The following is an 18176-nucleotide window of genomic DNA, read 5'->3' on the forward strand; positions in this document are numbered from 1 at the left end:
AAAAGTGAATTTAGAATATTTGACCATTTCAGTTCTGTGTGACCAAAGGGTGAAGATGACATTCAGTGCTTTGCATGGATTGTCTCATTGAATTTTTGCCAACCCCCAGTGAGTTACATTCCATTTAATGCCCTCTCTTGGGGGAGGAAAGTGCACCTCAAAAAAACTAAATCAGTTGCCTAAACTTTATTCACCAGGAAAGTAGAAAGTGGAACTTTAAACTTGAATCCATTCAACACAAGAGTCTATATTATAAACTGGTTACTGTGTTGTTGATTTAACAATTATAATACAATCAGGATTAAAGCAAATGACCAATTCCTTGATCCTAATCAGTTCAATCTAATTAGTATTTATTATAACTCTGTCCAAGACATTGTAATCATGCTACTACTGATTGTGTACCTTTCATATTAAAGGGAAATATTAGTAATAAGAATTTTACATGAATTATGAATTCTTAATATTTATATCTTTCATTTATTTATGTGTAATCACTGTCAAGTTTCATAAATTGAAATTAATGTATGCTCTCCACTTATCATGGCATAATGTATTATTAATCCTGTGTCTGCCTGACCTCCTAGTGAACAAGCAAGGACATTGTGATTTGGCCACATGTTTTTGTGTCTGCATTTGCAGCTAAGAAGTTGAAGCACATGACATTACTAACAATTCAGTGTCAATGCATGCAAACTGAAGTTTTGCAGAGGCAGTCCCTATTTAGGCTGTCTTTATCCTTCTTATCAATGATCTGGTAATCAGATTTCATACTATATTATTTTAACCTCACTAATTGCACAGATTGTCATTTGACCTGGATGTAGAGAAGATCAACACTTTAAAACATGCAACTTAACGTCAAAAAGTGTGAAAAAACAGACTTAACAAATATGATATATTAACAAGAAGATTTTTATAAGGATATATTAGATTAGTAATTTCCAATTATGTCTTCATTATGGCACAAGTAGAAATATTGTATTTCCACAGCAACACTGGGGTTGGCAAAGAAAAATGCTTAAGATAAAAAAGGATGGCCTCAGGCGCCTGTAAGGCCTGTTACCTTGAGAGGCCGAGCCTCTGCACACGTGCAACCCACTTCTTTCAGTTGGTGGGAAGCTCTGTCCTAGTTAGTGCAGAATGAGTCATGCATGGCTGAAGAAGGGGGTTTAACTCTATTAAAATCTGATTGACTATAGAATATAACAATTGAACTACATTAGTGGTTTCCAAATCTTGGATGCACATCAGAAACATCTAGAGCTCTGAAAAGAATACTGATGTGACATATTTAGCCTAATTAAGTCACAGTCACAGACAGATCCAAAGCATAAACATTTCATTTTTCTACAAGTGGCTAAGAATTTTGTCAATTCCTCAAGATGTTGTGAAGTTTAAGATTAACAGCTGTATTAAATTGGCATTCTATGATGCTCACTTTCCCGACACAACCACTGAAGACAAAGCAGGTGAAAAAGCAAATGGGGTGAAGAAAGCTGTTGGTGCCCGGCTATCAAAAGAGATAGTGTCTGGGGTCTTAAAGGCTTGAAGGGAAACAAGCAGTCATCTAGCTGAGAAGCAACAAAGCCTACATGGAAGAAGCACACCAGCCTGTGTGATCATGAGGTGCCCAAGGGATCAGTTATCAGGCATCAAAAAACAAAAAAATCATATCATTGTGTGCTCACCTCCCTGATATGATCACAGAAGCCAAATGGGTGCATAAGCAAATGTGGTGAAGAAAGCTGATGGTGCCCAGCTTTCAAAAGATATAGCATCTCTGGTCTTAAAGGCTTGAAGGTAAACAAGCAGCCATCTAGTTCAGAAGCAACAAAGCCCACATGGAATAAGCACACCAGCCTGTGTGATCACGAGGTGTCAAAGAGATCAGGTATCAGACATCATCAGAACAAAAAAATCATATCGCAGTGAATGAGGGCGGGGGGAGTGCAGAGTGGAGACCCAAACCCCATTTGTAGGCCCCTGGACATCCCCTTACAGAAGGGTCTCGGGGAGGACGGGACATTCAGGGTGCAATGTAGCAATGATTAAGCATACAACTTTCCTCTAGTTCCTAAATGTTTCCTCCTCTCCCACTATCATGATCCCAATTCTACCTTACAAATATGGCTAGACCAGAGGATGTACACTGGTGCAGATAGGAAGTGGAAACACAGGGAATACAGGGAGGATGATTCCTTCAGGACCAGTGATATGAGCAGCAATACTGGGAGGGTGGAGGGAGGAGAGTGGGTTGGAAAAGGGGACACGATTGCAAGGATCTACTTGTGACCTCCTCCCTGGGGGACAGACAACAGAAAAGTGAGTAAAGGGAGACATTGGACAGGGCAAGATAGGACAAAATAATAATTTATATATTATCAAGGGTTTATGAGGGAGGGGGTTGGGGTGGGGAAAAATGAAGAACTGATGTCAGGGGTTTAGGTGGAGAGCAAATGTTTTGAGAATGATGAGGGCAATGAAGATACAGATATGCTTTACACAATTGATGTATGTGTGGATTGTGATAAGAGTTATATGAACCCCTAATAAAATGATTTTAAAAACATTAAAAGCTGACTACAAAAGAGAATACATGGTTTATTTAAAAACAAAGCAAAAACCTCACTTCCATTGAGTCAATTCCACATCATAGCCACAGTATAGGACAGGGTAGAACTGTCCCTGCGGGTTTCTGACACTGTAACTCTTCCCTGGAGAAGACAGCCTCATCATTCTTTGTGAAACAGGTGCTGGTTTTGAACTGCCAACCTTGCAGTTGGCAGCCTACTATGCCAACGGTGCTCCAAGTTTAAATTAATGTGTAATAATTTCTATGAAGTTATCCTATCACAGTTTGGACCTTTATTTCTTAATGGACCCTTTTTATATTTATAAAGCAGAGCCCAGAAATCTTTTCAGATACATCAATAAGTATTTGAACTATATAAGTAACTGATTTCAGGACAGTGGAAATATCTGCTAATCTTGCATCTTAATATAAATTCCATAAAACCTGGCTGATGACATATATTTTAAGACCAGAGGTAAACTTAACAAATTTTAATGGAATTATTAATTTTTAGAATAACAAATTTATAATCAATAATCATTTTCTACCAGTATTTACAAGGAACTCCCTAAGTAAACTGTTCTAAAATGTATGAAATTTAATGTATATAAGTTGATCTTAAATGTATTCATGGACTGTATTTATGATAATATAAGAAATATGTATTTTATTTTTTATTTTTAAGAAATATGTATTAAAATGATTTGAACTACGAGAAAATAAATTGGCCAAATGAAGCAATGAAATATGGAAAAACAAAACAAACCAAATCAAAACTTCACTGCCATTGAGCTGATGACGACTGATAGCGACAAAATAGGATAGGGTAGAATGGCCCTGAGCTTTTCTGGAAGTATAACTCCTTATGGGAATGCAAAGCCTAGTCTTTCTCTTGTACATCCGCTGGTGGTGTAGAACTGCTGCCTGGTGCATTGCAGGCTAATGTGAAACCATTAGGCCACTGGGGCTCCTCAAAATATAGAAAGAACATTCTATTTTAGAATTTGGTCATTTTAATACTGAAGTACTGCCCCCCCGCCCCCCCCCCCACACACACATAGAACTTCTGATTTACAACATGTTCAAATTGCAGTGAGTTCCTTTAGGATTGTCAGTGTGTTTGAAACTATGCATCACCCTGGAAGGAAATTTTGAGAAAATGTGTGCAGGGGATGTAGAAATAATTGCTGAGTTAAGCAAACGTACTCCAAGGCTTTAACCAGCAATGATGGAAGAGATTGGTGGGGAGGAGAAAATCCCATCCATATGACCAAACCGTGTGTAAAAATGGCTTGTGGGCATTGTATGATGTCTTCTAGCTTCATGAAAGGCAATGGGCTCATGAAGATTCCCATCAGGAGGAAGTAAGACGTGTATCAATCTACCAGCCTTTTTCCAATTTTAACAATGATTGTACCTCTCCCATCCCTCTTTACTTCTCTACTGGGTTCAATAATTTGTTGCTATGGACCCTGAATTCACAGATAACGTTCCCAGTTGTAGAGTTTTTTTTTTTAGGGAATTTTACGAGTTATGTAGAATTCCTGATCAGAAATACCTTTAATCAGGACAACCTTGTGGCCTGCTTGGGCAATTGTTATCTCTAGACTTCTAGGCCCCATTGCTCCTGGGTCTGTGGTCTTCTTGGGCAAGTGTCGCTCTGTGAATGGTCCCCACTCCACTAGGAATATTAGGCCTGAAGACAATGAGCTCTGTAGGTAAACACACTCAATGCCCACCAGCCCCAGTAAGTGCTTGGAGAGGACCCACCTCACTCTGTCGGAAGGCCGTCTGCCCGACGGCGCCCAGCTCCTTCTTTCCTTGGGCCGAGAAGCTCACCATTTGTCTCCTGCTTTTAGGTTTTGCTGCCTCCACTTCTCTGCCACCTTTCTGTCATCTCTTGCTTCTGGTGTCACGTATCTTTCTCCTGAGTCAGAGGCCATGGTGGGCTTCAGTGGGTTCACACTCATCCCGCAGAACCTATGTCTAATTTTACTGTTGTTGTTAAAAAGGCTTTGTAATCAGGGTGCTCTGTGGAAATTACCAATTTACATTTCTTACTCTCTTTTAATGTGTACCCCGTTTATGATTTTTATTTCAATATTAACAGTATGAAATAATAATAACTACCTTTTGGTATATCAGTTTTTTAGTTCTTAAAATGGGTTAGGGCAGCAAAATGGTTGCAAAATTACTTGAATCCCATCAATTGTCAGCCCAGGGATCCTGGGTTCCAAAGGATGACTCTTCTATTTCCTCTAAGTTCCTAAAATGGCTTATTTTAAACCTCGCAGGTAGACAAAACTGATCAATCCCCACGTTAGCATCCTACACATCATATTTCATGGTTTCACATTCTCTGGGCTCCACCCTTTCCATTGGTCAGTAACAACACCTCACATTTGTATAATCCTACTTAGGCACTTGGGAATTAACAAAGACAATAGCTAGAAGAGCTATGTTGCATCATTTATTTCACTACACTAAATCAATCACCTGGCTTAGAAGATAGCCTTTGAAATAGTAAAAGTTTCTTTGTTTAACTTGAGCTACTCCAATCAAAATACTAATAACTAGAACTGATACACCACTTGAATGAAACTTCCTGAGAGCGACAAAAAGCAGAGTTTTTGGTCCATACCGAAGTTCGCTTGTCAAATAATTTCTGTTGTATATGCCATCACTCAAAAGTAAATCACCAGACATGTCCCCCTATAGATCTCTGGATGGATTTGAACCATCAATCTTTGAGTTAGTAGTCAAATATTTAAAATCATTTCCACCAACCAGATACTCAAACCAAACTCACTTCCTTCATATTGTTTCTTACTTAATGGCCTTATAAAGACAGATAGGATTGTCCTGTCAGTTGTCCCAGGTGGTATAATGGTTATGTATTTGGCTGTGATCCGCATGGTCGGCAATTCAAACCGTCAGCAGATCTGCAGGAGAAAGACTGGGCTTTCCACGTCCTTACAGAGTTACAGTCTCAGGAACCCACAGAGGGTGACCACACGTCAGCATTGACTAGATGGAAGTGAGTATAGGGTTTCTAAGGCCAAAGAGCACATGATCTCATGTATTTTTCATTTTTTTTACTCTGGAATAACAGTGGGTTCAAACCCATGATCTTTAGGTCAGCAGCCCATTGCTTAACCCACTCTGCGACCAGAGTTCATTTGTGATGCAGTTGGCGTTAAAACATACATATGTACATATATATGAAAGACAGGACGTTCTCCTCCCATAAAGAGTTACAGTCTTGGAAACTCACAGGGACAATTCTACCATCTCCTATAGAGTAACCATGAGTTGGCATTGACTTGATGTTAATAAGATTGTTATTTGATCTATATATGTATATGTATACATAATATATAATGTAATATATATGATTATAATATAATTAATATAATAGATCTATTATGATCAGGCAGTTTTTTGTTCTAGTGTATGCAAACTTGGAACTTATTCTAAGGTACTAACAACAATACACATACTAGACTAGCTTTGATATGCCATTCAAATGAATTCAATAGAATTTATTGCCAATCTGGGCACTCCATGTGGCCTAACTTTTAACTCAGTGCTTGACTAGAAATGCCTTGTTTTCCTATGGTAGTATCTTGCACATTGTGGCATCTCTCTCTTCTAGTCCTCTAATTTCATTTCCTCTCATCTTTCTGTATCATCTTCTCACCCACAGCATTATCAGAAACTGACGACATTGCCAACTCTTCAGTGTTTTTCTTTAAATCACTAAATTCTTATCACTTTAGAAATTTAAAAGCTTTTTTAACATAAAGTAATAAAAGTCTAAATTTAATTACTTGTCTTGAAGCAGAATTTATTTAACAAAAATTTACTTTAAATTATGGTGAAATAACATATTAAAAAAGAACTTATGCTAGGTAGAAATCTTGCTGAAAAAATATAAATATTGTGATTAAATTATTTTTTTGAAACTTCTTCAAACCCAGGCTGGTACTATACATTTAACAAAGTTTATAAGTAATTATTCCTAGAGAAAGAAAAATAGAATAAAATATTAAATGACTTCTGGGAATCATATCTATAACTCTATTAAAAACAAGTATCTGGATTCAGGACTTACATTTTCCTAATTGCTAAGACAATGTAATTTAGTCATTGAGGTTTATTTTCAGTTTCTTTCTGTAAATTTCAGGGGGTAGAGATAGCTGATATTGAACATTCTTAAATTCATATTCTCAATTGACTTCTTGTGGTAAAAGATTCATCTTGAGATGTTTTGTCATGGTGACCTCTGTTGTAATTGAAGTGGATCTTGTACCCAGAGGTGCCTCCACCAACATTTTCACCACCGTTCCTTGCCATTGATCTCTTCTCCCCCTTTGGGAGCCTTCAAGTCCTCTAACTCTGGCTCTTGCCAGGTCAGGTGTTTTCAGATTAAATCAATTAACTTCTTTTATGCTACATCCGTCTTTAGTATTTATTTAACTAAATTTCACTTTCCTTGCTACCTACTTACCTCTTGTTAGTTCATCTCTTTCTGATCACATTTAAAGTTTCTGGAAGTCCAAGGACAGAAATGCAGCTCTGGGGAATAACCCTCCCGGCTGATAGTTGGAACTCACCAAGATTGCCACTGGAAATGGTTGAGGTTTTCTGCACCTGTGAAAAGACTCAGAGCCTAGGAAACTAGGGCGCCACTCTACTCTGACCCAGAAGTTTGCTGAGTCCGAATTAACTCCTTGGCATTGAGTTTGGGATTTGGGAATAGAAACTGTCTTTGTAGCTATGCCTTCAGGCCCTCAACATAGTGTGGGTTAAATATAAGTCAATTTGTAAACAGTTGTTAAATCAATGAATTGTTGAATAATAAATGCATTAATTAACAGATGAACTCAAAAATAGGAAGATAGAAAGGATCAGGTATAATGGGAAGGTTTTCTCTTTAGTGGTTGGATATGTTCCTATTTGAAAAGTGAGTCTATTCTTGAGCAAGTTACTAAACTTCTCCAAATCTCAATTTTCTCTCTGTGAAATACATACATTATTTATTTCAAAGGATACCATGTGAGTTAAATTACATGATATGTGTCTCATTTGGGGCAAATAATAAATGTTCAGCAAATGTTAGTTCATCCCATCTAGTTTTTCAGATGTTTATCTTCTTGAGGTTTATTCTAACTAGTCAGACCAGATGATGTTCTGTGTTTATTTCCATAATAATTTATTTTTTCTGCAAAATGCATTCCATTCCACAATAAACTTTCAAAAAGTTGTATACGTGTTATATTTCTAACTAGATTAGAAACTCCTTAATGGTAAACATACTTTAGTATTTAAATTGAGTAGGATGCCCCAAGTACTGATTTACCTGTGAAAGCACCTAGCCTTATAGGATAGAGTAGCTCTTCAGGGTTTTCAAGACAACAAACCTTTATAAGAGCAGAAAGCTTCGCCTTTCTCTCACAGAGTGATTGCTGGGATCAAACTGCTGACCTTGTGATTAGCATCTCAACATTTAGCTCAGTAGGGCCTCCAGGTTCCTGTTACCAAGGACAGACCTGATGTATATTTATTGTTCTCACATGGTTATTAATAGTGCTGCTTTAGCCCTCTCTTCTGCTCCAGTTACATTATAAGTTACCTTTATGATCACCTAACCATCGAAATCTGAAATCTAGTGTACTGTACTGCATAATAAATATTACTTAATTTAACAAAGCACACTTGGAGTAAAATTTGCCATATAAATAAATTGGAAACCATTCACCTTCTGAATAACTGGTAGAAACTTACCCAGTGCTGTTTCATTGACTCTCATTCGTGGGAATCCAATGCGGTGGGAGACGCTTTGCTGCTGCTGTTGCTAGGCTCCATCACGTAGGTTTTCCTGCACAGGGACCCTTTGGAAAACAGAGAGAAGGCAGCGCTGGCAGGTCCTGTGACATCTTCACAATTGTTAGGGTTGAGACCATTGTCCCAATCACTGGGTTGATCCACCTCATCTAGGGTCTTTTTACCTTTTTGTCTACCTTTTACTAAGCATGATGTCCTTTCCAGGGACTGGTTTCTCCTGATAACAAATCCAAAGTACATGAGGTGAAATCTCACAGTACTTCCTTCAATGGAGCATTCTACTGTACTTCTTCCAAGATAGATGTGTTTGTTTTTCTATCAGTCCATGGTGTTTAAATTAATATTCTTTGCATCGATTCTTTTCTGGTCTTCCTTATTCACTGTTCAACTTTCACATGCATATAAAGTGATTGAAAATACCCTGTCTTGGATCAAGCACACCTTCGTCATCAAAGTCACAACCATGCTCTTCAGCCCTTCAATGCATTCTTGTGCAGCTGCACTGTCCAATGCATTTGATTTCTTTACTGCTCCTCTATGAGCATTGATTGTGGAGCCAACAAGATGGAATTTTTGATAGCTTCAATCTTTTTCTGTTTATCATGACATTACATACTGATTCAATTGTGAGGATCAGGGAACTTAATGCACATAATAACTACATATATCAAAACACATTTCTTATTTCATTTTTTTCAAACTTTTTTTTTCAAAATAACATAGTTTGAGAAATTCCCCACATACAAACTATAATTGGTAGCATATTCCTTATATACTTTTTTATCTTTAAAATTGTAATAAAAAGATTACAGTTTATGGGAATGTACCATTTTTTCAAATGTGAGTGACTTAACCTACTTTATAAAAGCATTCTATTTACCTTCACAAACTATGGAACATCTTGAAATCTGTTCTCTCAAAGAAAAGTAGCAACTTGAAAGGTGCTTTTGAGACTTGATCATTTATGATTTTCCATTTACAGAAGTAGATTCAAATACTTGACGCCAACTCATAATGGCTCTGTAGGACAAGGTAGAACTGTCTGTGTGGGTTTATGAGACTGTAACTCTCTATGGGAGTAGAATGTGTCTTCTTTCTTTTGTGGGATGGCTGGTGGTTTTGAACTGCTGACCTTGTGTGTAACCACTGTGCAACCAGGGAGCCTTACAGAAGAAGACTAGGAGAGGGACAGTCACTTGAAGTTTTGTTTGTTTATTTATACCTTTTCATTAGTATGCTAGTTGTTTTATTGTTTCCGCTGTCCTGTTATTATTGCTCTGGGGTGCTTTTGATTCCATTCCAACTCAAGGAAACTCATGAGACAGAGTAGAACAGTGTCATAGGCTCTTTTTGGTGGTGCAATTTAACAAGTCATTCTTCCAAAGGAGCCACCGTGTATTTCTGAACTAACAATACTCAATATAGCAGCCCAATAACCATTAACTTTCTAGGACTAATTTCACTTCTTGAATCCCACTTAATAGTAGCATGTAATTCAAGTATAGCTTTATAAGTCTTATTCTACAGAGGAGGAGACTAAGGCTCAGCCTGAGACAATGAGCTCTCTGAACTAATTGAATTTTGTTCTTTATAGACATGGTTTGAGTTTTTAATAAGCTCTAAATTTGGCCAAGTTTCTCTCAAATTTTTAGTCTTTATCCTTTTGTTTTTAAAATTAGAAATGTGGTTCTATAAGTATAGTCTATAAGCTTTCAATCAATTCTGTAATCTGGATAGTCACTGAAATCATGATTTCCATATATGGTATCACCCAACAATATTCTGTAAACAGCATTTATTCAATCCAAAAATTCACTGAATACTTGAAAAATTATTTTGCTATTGCAAGGATAAATGTTTGAATATTATTTGAATTTAAAGTATGAAGACTCCCAGTATCCAACACATGGGTATTTGTAAGGGAACCCCTAAAGGGTAGTTCTATTCTGTCCTACAGGGTCACAATAAGTTGTGATTCACTCCATGACAGTGAGATGAGTGAAGTACAAATAAAGCCTAGAGATCAAATAATAACAATTTATCAAATCACTTCTGTAGTGTTGGTCACTGTGCCATTGGGCATAGTAATATAAGATATTAACAATTGGGGAACAGCCTGGGCATACCCAGGACCTCTATACTAATCTTGGATGCATTGAAGAAGACACCGCTTGGGGCTCACACTCAATTCTTCACCCTTCTAAAGTCTCTGCCTTTAAGCCACGTGTAAACGGAACACTGAGTCTTACCACTAGAAGGTGTCAGGCCCTCAGAATACAATATTTTATGTAAGTGAATCATTCCTGTTAAAATCCTTAACAAAAGAAATATAGTTTGCAGCATAATTTAGATGTTAACAAGCAATATATTTGGATACTGAATTTAAAATCTTTGTGTATATAAAAATCTTTTTATTGATTGTATTGTGTATATGCTAAATTGTCATTATTGAAAAATAGGTGCTATTTAAAAGTATTAATTGTCATAGTATATGTGCATGTATATGTGGTGTTTTCCTCTTAGGTGGGAGATAGGAGAAATAATTACATTTGTATTCATGTTTTTCTTTAGGACTTCAGAATGTACAAATATATAGTACATTTTATTTTATAATAGTTCTAGGATTGTGTACTATTACTATACTGTCAATTTTGCCTCTTAATGTCCTGGCCTTCTATTATATGCCTTGATTTATATATTAGTCACAAAATATTTTAAAAGCCTTGTATAAAAATTAATATCATACTGAAAAGACTGGGTGACACGGGGATCTAGAAACATGCGGAAATAAAGAGGGGAAAATACTTTGTTACTGACTACAGCTTTCAACAGAATGTGAGGCATGCCTCTGGTTAGTCAGAAGAGGTCCTCTGAATTACACCGTGTTCGCTTTCTTGCAATGAAACTGCGCTATTGGTTAACCAGGATGTTTAGCATAATCACTCTGCTAGACTGTGGTGGAGGGAGGTGATTATCCCGGAGAACAGATGGGCAGGTCCACAGCACTGCCAGATCCTGCAAAAGCTCTATTTACTGGTGCTTCTTGCGTTCTTCCTTCTGTGGTTTTCTTTTATTTATTTATTTTTAGTTTTAACATTGTATTGTCTAAAGAACTCGCTGTGCCAAAGGCTGGTGGCTGATAACCCTGCCGCTTAGAATTCAAATGTAGGAGAGAGAGAGAGATTTTACAAAATGCTATCATTGTGTGTCTCAAAAGGAAGGGGCAGGTTGCATTTTACCCCCTTGCCTCCCTTCAGTGCATGCACAAATTTATCTGTGCGTTAAGCTCTCAGCTCTGCATCTGTAGCTCCTTGTGGATTATATTGTCTCTGATCAGATATGATTTTCTCGGATATGAACAACGTTTCTGGCTCCCCTAAAGTGCATCCTCCTAATGGGACCCGATTTTATACTTTTCAAGTAAGTGTGCTTTCCATGGCTTCACTCCTTAGGAAGTTAATACATAGGCAAACTTTGGATAAAAGAGGGAAATAAAAAGAAAGGAAAGTTGCAAAGTGTAAAGTATTGAAGAGGATGTTACGAAATGAATTGTGTGCACGTCAGTTTAATCTGCTTTGAAATATGGAAATAGGATGGCATTAACTTTGTCTCTAAAGCAAAACAAAATTATACCTAGCACTTAATTTTCTAAGAGGTTTTAAAATTTGCTACAATATCTTTCTTGAGAGTCTTTGAGATGTGTTATGATCCTGGTTTTGTTATTTATGGCTACAATGTAGTGAACGTTGTGCTTTGCTGACAGAATAGAATTAAAAGATACCTTATAGTACTTTGCAAATGATATCCTCTGGGTTTCGAAGGCTGCTCAGATCTCATATACACGGTTTAACATAATTCCTCTTATTTAATTTTGTTATACGTGGAGCATGCACGTAATCAATACTACAGGAGACTTAAGTACCACTTTTTGTATGCTTTTTCAATTTGAAGCAAAGTAGAATCTCATTAGGGTGGAATATTTTATATGCGATCAAAAAGTCAAAATGATTTATAATGTAAATATAAATGAGTTACAAATCTCTTTCCTACTGAATGAATTTCAATTGCCTGTGAATAAATCAGCAATCAATCTTGAGAATGATTAAGTCTAAAGTCAATCAGGTGCTCCCTCATTTTTAACCTCAAATTGTATCTTTCATTAGTAGTGTTTACTTTGTAATTCAGTCATATCATCATTCTCTGAAAGGAGAAAAAGAACCTCTTATCTCTGCATATTTTATATTATATAAGTATGCCCACCTGATAGTTAATTATTGTGGCTGTGTTCTCATAGTATTCTGAAGGTAAGAGGGAAATAAAGAATATAAAGACCTGGAGAATGAAAAGAGCAAAGATAGAATTTTTAAAAATAGGGCCTCTGAATCCATGAACATTAAATGTATTAAAGTCACTTGGCTTTGCAAACTACAGGCAGTAGATAAAATCACTCTCTTCCTTTTACCTCATTTTGCTTTTATTTTTAATCTTGTCGCCTCTCCTGGTTTACGCTGATGTCGACTGATAGTGAGAGTCTGTGCTGTACAAAATCTCTCTTCCCAGTAGTGATCTGATTATTGTTGCAGTCATTCAAAATGCAAGTGCCCTGGAGCTGTTCCACAGGATTATTACTTTTTTGTTTTTTTTCCCGAACACTGAAATATAAACACACTTTGCAATGTCATCTAGCTGGCTCTTTAGGGCAGTTTTGGGGATTAGGTATTCTACTTCAGTCTGTTAAACTTTAAGGGTCAATAAATTCTATATGCTCAGGCAAGGCACAGGCTTTTAAACCATTCCTTCAGTAAGAATCTTGCTGACACCTTTCTTGGCAGGTAATTGTTTTTGAAAATACACTGTTATGGCTGTTTAAGTACTTGTTTTTGGTTGCTGTTGTAATGTATTTCTGTCAACAAATCTTACACTTTGAGATAAATGTACATGTTGGTAGATATGAACTCCATGTTTGTACATGTTTTAATCCTATAAATTATTTGATCCTGATGTTTATGATAGTCAAGAGTGTGTGTTCAAGTTTATATGTTTATTTATTGTGGCTAATATTTACTGGAAGAAAGGGACCAGAGAAACAGGTCTTTCACGACATAATGTTTATTAAAATTGACTTGGCTTTTTAATCAGAAAATAAAAATGTGCATGATTAATTTTTATTTATATACATTTGACTTTGGAACCATTTGTGTGGTTGGTATACTTTAATTAGAAATAATATGCTGCAAAGTAACCAATCACTTGTCAGAAATATATCTTGAGAAAAGTAACTATTAAGGAGTTAAATCTTCAAGTATAATATTCATATGAAATGGCATAAATGTACTCCTAAGATGATTCTACATCAAAGACTTGGGTTTTAACATTGACTTTCTTAAACTTATTCTAGAAAAGGCGTTAACATATGCAAAAACATTCCGCATAGCTTAGAATGAAGAGCACTGTCAGTGCCAGCTTCTCATTAAATGTTCGAAGGATCCTGTTATTTTTGGTGAAATTGTACACGTTCATATTCTAAGTGTAGCATTTAGAATACATTTTATCTCCGGAGTTCAAGGTCCTGAGCAGGAAATAAGAAGCTAAAGATTACACCAAATCCAAGGCTTACTCTTTGATTGCACCTTCGTTTTGCTTAATACACTGTGGTTGTGTGCGCATGCTCATCACAATTGGGTTTTCACAGAATATCCAGCACTTAATGCAGTTTTTGGATGGACAAGTTCCAGCTCACATTGCTATTCTGTTTCTATCTTCTTTGTTAAATGCTCAACTGCTAACTGAAAAATTGGTGGTTGGTCACTGCTGGTCTCGCCACTACAGCGACAAAATACTGATCGTTGTGCGTAAGAATTTTAGAGTCGCCTTAAAGAAAATTATCCAGAAGTCAAATGAACACATTACCCTGTTCTCTGGTATAGAAAAGCAGGCCAAATGTTTTAGTTTTAGAGGTACATATCCAGATAGTTATACGAGTTGGGTAATTTAAGTCCATCCTAATTCAATTTTACTTTTTGATTCAAAGCCATTTAACTTATCTAGTGCTTTATATTGCTTTTTAAATAATAGCTCAAATTATTTTAAATGTGATGAGTATTATTCTCAAGACAAAGATAATGTATAGCATTTAAGAGCACATCCTTTCAATTACTCTCATGGATCAAACATAGGTTTTTCTGTCTAATAGAATGTAGTTATGAGCAAGTGAAAGTCTCCGTTTTCATTTTTCATATTTCCTGGAAAGGAAAAAGACTAATTAGGTGATCAAATCATTGTACATATTAAATGGGATATTCAGGAAAGCAGGTATAAATCACTTATTGTCAATGAATATGCCACTAAATCAAGGTTAGCTATTGTTTTTATGATTAACTTACTTTCTGAATAATCCTGTTAGATGTGGTCAAGTTGGTTCCAACTAATAACAACAGTCTGTGGAGCAGAATGAAGCCCAACCAGTTCTTAACCGCCCTCACGTCCTTGTGGGTTTGAGCCGATTGTTGCAACTGTGATGTCATTCTCCCTTACAGAGGGGCTTTCCCTTTTTCAACCGACTTCTATTGTACCCAGAATTACGTCCTTTCCCAGGGACTTGGTTCTCCAAGTAATAAGTGCAAAGAATGTAGGACCCTCTCTCTAGCCTAAGGAGCACTCTAATTGTACTTCTTCCAACTCACATTTATTCATTCTTCTGACAGTCCCTGGTCTATTTAATAATCTTCAAGAGCTGAGTAACTCAATAGCATCAATTCTTTGTCAGTTTTCCTTCTGGTTTGGCTAGCTTTCACAAGCCCTTGGGGTCATTGGAAACACCCTGGCTTATGTTAGTCACATATCCTGCAGAGGGTGAGCCACCCTCTGTACAGTGCCGACCTCTCCAGAGTAGGCCACAGCTCAGGTGAAACCATCTTCAATTATATCAAGGCTATTGCCAGATGATGGAGGTAGTGCTCCACCCCATTCTTCCTACAACTGTTTAGGGATTTCACGGACTATCCCACCATGGAGTTGACCACACTGTCTTAGATCACATCATGGGAAAATTATTGCCCAACCAAGTTGAAATAAAATCTAACCGTCAATCACACCATTCTTAGCAACATTATTTGTGACTTGTTATGGTTCAGATAGTTGAATTCCTTTATATCCCAAAACACCAAACCAAACTCCTTGCCATTGAGTTGATGCCCACTCATAGGGACCCAATACAGCATTTCTGAGGCTGTCAACCTTTACTAGAGCACTTTTCCTGAACTTTCTCTTGTGAAGTGCTGATGGGTTTGAACTACTGTCTGTGTGGTTAGCAGTCCAAGTTTTACCTGACCACTCTGCTGTTGCATAGTCAATGAAATGCAGGTAAGCAACTTTGTGGTATCCTTAGTTCTCAGCCCAAATCAGTCTGATATCAGCAATGATATCCACTATTCCACCTCTTCTGATTCCAGCTTGATTTGCTGGCTGTCTTATCAGTAGATTGTTGCAAATTTGTTTTTGCATATTTGTGGTAGTAATTGAATTTTAATAATTTCTGCATTATCCTTGATAATATTTCCTTGGAATAGGATTGAATAGGAATCTTTCTTAATCAGTGAGGTAAGCAGTTATTTTCCCCAGTTTTTGACATTGATCAGTGGCTATTTCCAGGGCTACATCCGTCTTTTGAAATATTTCAATTGGTCTTTTGTCAATTAAGAGAATTCTTTTATTTACCAATGGCTTCAGGGCATCGTGGGCTTCCTCCTTCATTGGCATCGTGGTCATTGCCTCTTGAAATGGCTGCCCATCACCAGTTCTTGCGGCACGCCCACTGCGCATTCCTTCTTTTGATGCCTCCTGGTATCGTTTGCGCATGGAATCCATCAGCATTAAAATTTGCAGCCTGACTGTTTGCTTCCATTCTTTCATCTTCAGAAATGCTGAAAATGTTCTTCATTTTTAGTTTTCTGATTTCAGCTCTTTATTCACTTCATTCTCACACTTCACTTTGCCTTCTTGGAAACTTTCTAATCATGTTTATCTCGTTATTCCTTACTTTGATTTCGTTATTTCACATTCAAGGAGGATTTCAGACTCTCTTCTGATCATCATTTTGATCTTTTTTCTTTCTTGTCTTTTTTAATGACCTTTGCTTTTCTCCTGTGGGATGCGTTCCATGTCATCTTACAAGTTGTCTGTTCTTTAATTATTAGTGTTTATTGCATCAAATCATTCTTCATTTGACATACCATATATTTGTATCCACAGAATGTAATCTTTCACAGCATCGATATTAAATAATCTTTCAGATACACTTGTATCTTATGTAACTTTTTTCTATTTAAAATGGCATGTTGCATTTTATATATTGATATTTGAATTTATTTTGCATTTGTTATTTATGTCAAAATTTTATATACATATAAATGCAAAACTAAGGTCACTAGTTTGTGGAATTGGCTAATTCTAGGGTGCACTTTCCAAATTTATTTACATTTATAAGGAGTAATTCACTTTATATGTAATCATGTCATAAACCATGCAAGGCCTTAAATTAGTTTAAACTAATGATAGTAAGAGTCAAACCTATTACTGACAGCAGCTATGATGGAGGTTTAGGCATTTTAATAATGTGAAATGAGTATAACATTTTAATAAAGATGCATGGATACTTTATGTGATCAAGCAGAAGTCGAAAGAGTTAAATGAAAGAGTTTATGTGATAAAGCAGGGGTTTAAAGAGGAAATGACACTCCTTGAAATATTCTCAATTAAAAAAATTGAGATTGAGAACATTCAAGGTTCACCAGATACATTTTATTTATTGCTATTTTGTACTGAAAATATGTAAGTGGAAATGTTCTAGCATACAATGTCAAGTCACATTGGACACTATTTCCTTTTAATGTATATGTGTACTTTATTTAACATATGCTTAATCTGAGTATTAATGAGGCAATACATCTATAAAATCACTATAACCAAGATGCAGGTTTATTTTGATTCATGCTATAAGCAAAGAAGCTGAAGTAATCATAATAAAGCTTTTCTTATATAAAGACTATCCTCCCGGTCTTTCTCCCCTTCACCCAATGGATGAGTTTTGTCACCAGCTTCCAATTGACTGCCTAGCTCCTGTGCCAACACATTCAAAACTGTTATAATCATGGTCACCATGAACAATTGTGCTTAGCTATTTATTAGACTTCTCTTAATTCTAAAGAAAGTATATTCTAAACAGTTTCTAAAACGCGTCCTATTCAATCTTTTCCATGTCTTATACTTTTATTTTAAAAACTTGCTTGGTCTTTTGAGTCCAGAGCAATGGATGTCTTTGGTGAATATTTCACAATCCACTTATTTGATTTACCCTGCCTGTTGAGAGCTCATAATAAGTTGTGTTTACTCTATTGTAATTGTTAGAACAAATGTAATTCAAGCATGCATATACTTTTCATTACACTGTGATTTTCTGAAGATTATAAGATACATTTTTAGGGGCATGAACTGTGGGTTTTCAAGAAATGTCTGAATATATCTGATTAGCCCAAACATCACAAAGTGTATTTTGAACCAAGATTTATGTTGGGAGTGTGCTCAATGGACTTGACATTGTGCCTATAAAATATGAACTACCCAATCAGATTGTTGACTGGCCTCATTACTTTGAATGAGTGTCTATCTACATGATTTCTCTCTAAACTTCTCATTTCTTATCTATAAAATGAGTTAGACAGTAATTCTGACCCCAAGGAATTGTCATTAGTGTCCA

At 36.4% G+C, this 18176-nt stretch overlaps 1 protein-coding gene across 7 annotated transcripts in view; it reads left to right on the plus strand.

Moving 5' to 3' along the window:
* The window catches only part of PPFIA2 (PPFI scaffold protein A2), a 490478-nt gene that overhangs the window by 162578 nt on the left and 309724 nt on the right, over nt 1-18176 (plus strand). For 2 of the 7 annotated variants that reach the window (XM_075552749.1, XM_075552750.1), the window contains exon 1: nt 11762-11842. The exons of the other annotated variants lie outside the window; for them this stretch is intronic. In XM_075552749.1, coding sequence (XP_075408864.1) covers nt 11762-11842 — 81 coding nt within the window. Of the gene's footprint in view, nt 1-11761; nt 11843-18176 lie in introns of those variants that run through there. 7 annotated transcript variants of the gene reach the window in all.

This window comes from Tenrec ecaudatus, chromosome 6 (genome assembly GCF_050624435.1).
Source record: "Tenrec ecaudatus isolate mTenEca1 chromosome 6, mTenEca1.hap1, whole genome shotgun sequence".
Taxonomy (NCBI): domain Eukaryota; kingdom Metazoa; phylum Chordata; class Mammalia; order Afrosoricida; family Tenrecidae; genus Tenrec; species Tenrec ecaudatus.